At 40.8% G+C, this 7,703-nt stretch overlaps 1 protein-coding gene across 1 annotated transcript; it reads right to left on the bottom strand.

The window, feature by feature from the left end:
- Nucleotides 1-226: 226 nt before the first annotated feature.
- On the bottom strand, nucleotides 227-6,956 carry ZFAND1 (zinc finger AN1-type containing 1). Its single transcript, XM_083517399.1, has 8 exons — nucleotides 6,790-6,956; nucleotides 5,509-5,551; nucleotides 4,480-4,519; nucleotides 3,449-3,576; nucleotides 3,264-3,355; nucleotides 2,238-2,359; nucleotides 636-791; nucleotides 227-527 (listed from the first exon to the last, which is right to left on the bottom strand). The coding sequence occupies exons 1-8, from the start codon at nucleotides 6,941-6,943 to the stop codon at nucleotides 357-359; spliced, it is 906 nt and encodes a 301-aa protein (XP_083373525.1). The 5' UTR covers nucleotides 6,944-6,956; the 3' UTR covers nucleotides 227-356.
- Nucleotides 6,957-7,703: the final 747 nt, after the last annotated feature.

Here is a 7,703-nt window from a genome sequence, read left to right as displayed (position 1 = left end):
AAACTTGACTCTTATGACATTTTCTTTGCTTTTAGCGAGAATCTTGAGATCCGAACGTGCTGCCAGTGACATAACAGCTGTAATTAAAGGATTCCTTTGACAATCAACGATCATTTCAGTATTATAATTCAATTGGGGGGCGGGGCTTGCACAAGCTCTAGTTCACCCATTGCCCTAAAAGGTATCAACTGAGGAGCGTGTATTTATGAGTAATTCCTTGGACTACTTTGAAATGGACATAAATCATAATTTATTAAATTTCTTCATGTAGGTGATAAAAATAACATATGATGAAACTATAAACAGACTCTGTCTTTTGTTAGGCCTGACAATCACATGCAGAGTGTTTTTCACAACTACTCTATATACAAAGTTGCATTTTCTAGAAACTGGACTTCATTATCAAGATATTCCAAGATCACATTTCCACCATTATTTAGTGGGGATTCTCTGTTGCTTATCCAAGATGCTAGTGTCTGGTCCAAAGGCAAAGCTTCTCCCGATGCCGGGTGGCAGAGTCGTAATTTCTGAAAATCCAGAGAAAGGGGGGGGGAATACCCTGTTGTTATTTCACAGCTCTCTAAAGAAACTAAAAATATTTGAACAATAAAAAATAGCTGCTGTAGTTGATTTACCTTAGCTGTGGTTTTGTTGTTATCATTCTTAAGGTTTGCTAAGGAAGCGGCAAAATCTATCACTTTACCAATGCTCCAGTTACTACTAAAAAACATGGGTTTGCTTTTCTCCTTACTCTCTTTAGGTAAAAACACTTGGAAGTAGATTCTCTCTGTCTGCAATAGAAAATGGCATTGATGCGGCTTTAGAAAGGAACATATTCCTCAGAAAGGAACTCTACAAAGAATCAGGGTCAGGTAAACCAGAGAGAAAAGGTAAAAAACAACAACAACATATCCTCCAATTGTAAAAAACAACATACATAGAATGTCCCCTCCCCAATGCCACTACCACCAGCTGTTCATGAGACAGGCAGGCAAAGAAAACATCAGGTCCCTACTCTTGCTCTAGCTGGGATGGTTTCATTTCATTTTTATTAGCTTAAAAAATGTGTTGTAGAAAGAGGGGGTTATTGGGATGTTTTTGTTTTTATTATGTATTTTCTGTTTTTTATATTGTGATTTTATGTTGCGAATCACCCTGAGATCTACAGGTATAGGGATGGATTAATACGGATAATGCTTCTTTAAAACATGTTTTTCATTGTACGATATGGAAAGACTTTTGGCAGAAGGTAACTAACCATCAACAGAACTGTACGGAGCCACTTTACATTTACAGAGCAAAATATCCTCTTGAACCCAGCACATGGAACCTCACAAAAGGACAATACAAATGGACTCTCCATGCCCTTACCATAGCAAAAAGACTGATACTAATGAATTGGAAAAATAAAAATGTGGTTCCCTTCTACAGTTGGATCAAAGACTTACACAAACTTGCAACATATGAACAACTTGCATATAAACGCAGACTTTCCATGGATATATTCAATGATATTCGGAATCCATTCTTACAAATACTGTAATAGGTTAAGATCTGGTGAAGCACAATAACAAACTTGTAAAATATACAGTTTTGGGTCCCCCCCTCCTTTTGTTTTCCCTTCTGCACGGGTTCTGTTTCTCTCTCTCTCTCTCTCTTTGTGTCTCACCATGTTGGTACATGTATGGTTATGTACCTTTTGAACTTTCAATAAAGATTGAAACTTTAAAAAAAGGTATGGGGTGGGGCAGTTTGCAAATTTAATAAATACAAATAAAATACAAATATTAGTTGAATGTTATTGAGAGTTTTGAGGACCTCAGTTGACAAGAATACAAATTCACTAAAACTATCCAGCAGCAATCTAGAATCCACTTACCTCGCTCTCCCCATAATTCCAGGTGTTTTCATCCTATACCATATTTTACATTTGTACAGAGTTTAATATACAAAGCTGCTGCATGTACAGACCCTGTGGGAAGAAGATTTTACTAATAGGGCTTCATTGCTCTTTCCTTCAGGTCCTGCAGTTATTTAAATTGCTCTACAAGGACAGTGTAATAGACAACACTCTCCTACACTTGCATTCTATCGAGGGAAGGAGGTATCCCTTGCCCCCACTTTAGAAAACCCTGAACAAACACAATAGCAGAAGTACAGATACCACTTTTGCTTCACTAAATATGGGAGTAACTACAAACAGGTATGGTGTTTGGAGACAAATGAACGTGACTTACCTGCACCAAGGACTTATCCCCAGATGCGTGCATTTTCAGTTTCATTAGGGCCACCTTTGCTGCTGTTTCGCTGTTCTTTGCTCCTCGGCCTCTTTTACTCACTGTGGCTTCTTTCTTAGAATCTGAGATTTATGCATGGACTCATTTTAGTAGCTATCACCAGTCCCTCTCATTTTGCTAAAAACGAAATATGCACCAGCATGAATGTTAAAGTTTCTTCAGAACGGGTGCACTGGAACAATGTGCAGCCTTCTCTTGCTTGTGTACATAGGATGGAACCTTTTCTCCAACCTCTGAGTACTATATGCTTGCCAGTAATCAACATGTGTCACTGAGAATGGGCCACACCAATATACAGAACTGAAGATGTTCAGGGGAGCTCAGATATGAAGGAACCAACTTGATCCCACAGGCGTGTCTCAGGGATGGTTTCACGCAGTAAAAAAATTACTGCTCAATTACAGTTGAGAACTTGTGGGAATGAAAGTGGTTCCAATCCTTCATTATATCTTGCTAGCACAGAACGACTTATTCCTGCATAGGATTTCCACTTAACTCTCATAGGATGTAGACCCAGACGTAGCTCAAGAACACAGAAAAATAGGACAAGTCAATTACTTTTAGGAATTGTAGCAAGGAGATGGAAGTTGCAGGACCCATCCTTAATTTCAGGACACAATATGAAATATGAAAAACTTAGCCTCTCTTATTCTCTTTCTGTATCAGAAACCTATCCTATGGCCCCTGAAAAGACATCCTAGGGACCTCGGCCATAGAGAGGGAGGTCCGTGAGCAAAGGAAGCCTGCCCTAAGAAGTCTTACCACCGTGGGTGTAGAAACCTATGCTGTTAGTGCTCCAATAGCAATAAAAGTAAAATGGGGCATTCCAGGGGTGCTTTATCTACTGGCTCCAATGCTACCCTGTTTCTTCAATATGTCCCCACAACAGGAAAGGAGGAGTCTACCTACAGTCACATACATTCTGCAGCAGAAAACACTATTTTTAGCAAGTCTTACTGTACCTACCTACAATATCTTTAACAAGCTGCTGGGTAACAGCCATGCGAGGTTTAGGGATTTCCAATTTTTCACATTCATGGTCCAGTTCATGGCGGTGACTGAAAACAATAGATGAAGAAACTCTCAGTAGTTAGTCTACAAGCTAATGAAAAATGAGGAGTGAGGTTGCTTAGATTAATTAGTTTGCTCACCGAAAGCAAAACTGCTTTCCACAGGAAGGGCACAACACAGGTACAAGTTCTTTTTCATCACAACCTTTATATGTGCACAAGAAAGATTTGTGGTGATCTGGTTTCACCTCCCCACTTTTAAGATTTGCCTAAGACAATTTCAAAGGAAATTCATGTTACTTACAAATACACATCCTGAATTCTATTGAAACATAACTGGGCATTTTCTCCATCATGCATCACAGCTATTTAGTAGCTCTCTCTTAATAAAGAGAGAGGATGTTATGTTCTTAATACAAGACCACTTTTGCCAAATGCCAGGTGGAAAGAGACTGAGTAAAATAAAATATGTCCAGGAAGTTACTCCTAATGAACTAATAGAAGCCAATAATCTAAAATACAAGTGCTCATGCTCACTATATGCCTATGATTTATCAGTAACTTATAAGCAGGAAAAAGGACACCATAAAAGAATAACAGCAACTAAAAGCAACCAATTCACAACTTAAGGTAAATAATAAATACTCTCTAAGCAACTTAGGGGGAAAAGGCAGAGAATGGTCTGGTTTGCATGACATGCTAAGACATATTATGGGTTAGGGTGAACATGAGAGCTTGCAGACTCTGGAAGAGATCACAGCTGCTTTGTTCCAACACAGTTATTTTGGTGCTGCCCTGCACTTACCTAAGCCATGTCTTGCCTTAGCATGCCATCTGAACCCAGGCTTGAGGTTTAGCTGTTTTCAGAGGAACCACAAGCTGTAACCAAGGTTTGTCTTGTGCATTATGGCTTGTGGTTTCTCTGGGAGAGCTAAACCATGAACTCTGGTTTGGATGACATGCTAAGCCAAGCCATTCACCTAAGTCTCAAGGTGATTTACAAGCATACAATTAAAACATAATTTGGCAAAAAGATCATGTGAATTGCTGAACAAGAACTTACAAAGCATTGCTTGCAAAATTATTCAGAATGAGCTTAAGGGAACTTCACTGTTAACTAAAATATTCCAGAGGTGTTGAATGCTACAGATGATTAAAAATTATCAACTTACCTCAGAACAACCATGAGCAGCCCGACTTCTGTGCTGAAGACTTAAAATTACAAAAAATAAAGACCAACACATCATTAGTGTGTGAATTAACAGGAGAACAAAAAAAGACTTGGCACATTTTCTCTGAAAAGTTATCTCAGCAAAACTAATCAAGAATGCTACAGCTTCAATTGAACAAAGCTTTAAAAATACATAATAAACATGCATATTTTTGCTCATTCCTCTCTTCTCTCTGTTTATTTGTTAGCTATGTTGTTTCCCAGCCCATCCATCCAAATGACTTAATCAGGGATGTGGAACTTGTAGCCTTCCAGATGTAACTAGATTATAACTTCCACCAGCCCTACCAGATGTCATGTTGGCTGGGCTGATGGGAGCTGAGAATCTAACAGCATCTCAAGGGTGACAGGTTCTCCATCCCTGGTTCAACTACAGATTCTAACCTCCTGAGGGTGGGGAATATTTCATATATATTCTTGTTCTTCTGTTTCTTTTAAGTGCCACAAAAACTGATGGTGCTGTACAAATAAGAAGAGCAGAGCAATCCTATACAGACAGATATTCCAGAAGGCAGTTAAGCCAGTGCATCTCCTGCATCCTAACTGCTCCTGGCCAGTGGATCAAGACCAGAGTGTGGGTGACAGTGTAAGCTTTCATTTTCTGACCTTCCATTGTCTCCTATGGGGTGAATTTAGTTACACCTGCATTTTTTGATATGTTATACTGAGCTTTGTGGGTAGGACCAGTGAACAAAGTGAGTCAGGATGCAATGCAGCTTTGTCTATCCTTCTCACACCACCCCACCACTCCCATTCTCACCCTTGACATGCCCTTTGGGGCATTTACTCTGACATTGCTTTTGCTGGGTTGACTTAAGCCAGCAGGGCTATCCCTCAGCACCCATAAATAAATATGCCTGGGTCAAGTCATCTACGTCAGTTTAAAGTGCAGGGAAGGATATTCCTGCAGGGAGAGATTAGGATGTGGTATATCTGGGGAGTTAGGATTGTAGCATAAATTCTTTCTTACCAGAAGACTCCTGAGCAGCCATCACAAACAAAGGGGAGAAAATCTAAAATGAAAACGATAACACTCAAATGAATTTTTGATATTTTTACTTTTCTGTTTAGGTTACTCGTGTTGTTTTAAACACGAATCTTTATTGTATCTCACTTTCATTTGTAATTTTTGTGTGTGGATATTTTGTAACATTTCATTTGATCTTTTAAGAGAGGTTGTAGAGAGCTGTTTTTGGAAATGTAAAGCATTGTAGAAGTGATTTAAATGAATTCATATCTATATACATTTTACAGGTGCAATAATAAGACTGTGACAAAAATAAGACAGATAATCTCATATGTCAATCAACACCTGTGCTGAACCGAAGCTGAAGTGTTCTGGAAGCTTTGCTAATGCCATTTTGGTAGTCACGATAACCCCAGAGTTAACTGGTAGTTGTCGTAGCAATGAGCTCATATATGTTTGCATTCACTTGCTTTTATATAAGCTATTTGGCTGGCTTTGCTGTTATCCTTATCTGTGGGCTTGGAGTGCTGGGCTCTAAGCCCAGAAAGGGGAGCCATCTGTAAGGTTTGGGTCAAGCGAAATGACACATGCTGCTTTGTGTATAAAGAATGTAGACACTTTTGCTTGGGGGCAGACTAGCCATCTCCTTGCTGCGAAGTCCGTCCTGCATCTGCAAAGGCCAGAAGAACTGGCGGGCTGATTTGCTGTAAGTCTCCAACTTCCTTTAATAAAGCACTAGAACTGGCCGTTCTAGGGTTTTGTATTGAGTGCAAGCTACGTTTTGTGATAAGACCATAAAATGAAACTTAAATAAAAGATAACTACTCTCCTACACATATACGCACACACACTTGGCCTGGCAGACTGAGCTGTAGCGCATGTCCTTTTCTATCTAAGCAAATCGGCTACAGGATAAACACCTTTTTGCCTTCAGTGATAACCAGAGTCCTGGCTAAACTCCACTGGCTACCAAGCAACAGTCCACGCCCACTTCTGGAAAGAGCCACGCCCCTTAATTTGGTTACTGTCCACTATCTCCTCCCCTTTGCCTTCCACTCCCATAGAAGCAAAAAGCCGCAGAACAGTACATTAGGCTACACTTCCGGAAGGGCAGGAGCAGGAAGCCGCTCTACCCTCGAATCTCTATGGTGGTGCTTCGTCCAATTCCAACTCGCCCCTCAGAGCTTAAACCTGAGACTCAGAAGTGGTACCATGAAGATGCACTTCCCCCTCCCCCGCCACGGAGAGTCCCATGGTCTGCCCTGCCGCTCAAGGGCTCCTTACCAAGCTGCCCGCAGTCCTCCACTTCACAGTGCTGCCCAATCTCCAGTTCCGCCATGTTGGTGCAAGGCGCATGCGCACCCCGCCACCATGTTCCGGCGGCTCTAAAAGGATAAAATGGGCTCCTCCTCCCGAGCCGCGGCATTCCAAATAACATTGGGCGTCATCTAAGGGGTGGAGCTTGAGGGATAGGTGGGCCGGGCTCAGTGTAGGAGCAGCGCCTACCCGCTGTCAAGTGACGTCTGCCCCCTTTCTGATGTACTTTTGTGTGTTTGTGTGTCTGTGTGTGTGTGGGGGGGGGGCGCACAGCGCATTTACTCCTATTTAAGTCTTGCCCGTTTCCATGGGACTTACTCCCAGGTAAACGTGCGTAGATTTGCAACCGCAATTTTTTTAAAAAATAGTTTTATATTCTACTTTTTATTTTGTTTTAAAGTTCTTAAAAACTTCCAGAGACCTTAAAAAAAATACAGAGACATACAAAAGTCATAAATAGAAATTCTAGAGCTTTCCCACTCACCTAGACAGTCTAAATTACTACTATATCACTTACCCAGGAGTAAACTTAATGGGCTTTACCTCTGAGTAGGTATGTCTAGAGTTGCATTATTAGGCATTAAATCAGTTTACTAGAGAGTAAGAGCCCAAGTATGTCAGTGAGGGTTGCTTCCAGTTAAGTAACTATAACTTAGAGTCTACCTTAAACCCCACTGGATGTGAGGGATTTACTTCTGAGCAAGCATACGTTGCACTGTGCTGTCAATCATTTGAGGTACACGCGGTGACTCGTGCGGTTCATGACATAACTGCTCTCCTGACCACCGCTGATCAGTAGGAATCTTCCTTGCCATTACAATTTAAAATGACACATTAATTACCTAGGGATCTCTTTGGCTTTTGAATCTATACATGTAAAG

The sequence above is a fragment of the Podarcis liolepis genome (genome assembly GCF_965112155.1).
Source record: "Podarcis liolepis genome assembly, chromosome: 8".
In the NCBI taxonomy this organism is placed as follows: Eukaryota; Metazoa; Chordata; class Lepidosauria; order Squamata; family Lacertidae; genus Podarcis; species Podarcis liolepis.
Note: the sequence above shows the minus strand (reverse complement) of the source record. Positions and strands in the feature narration are given on the sequence as shown.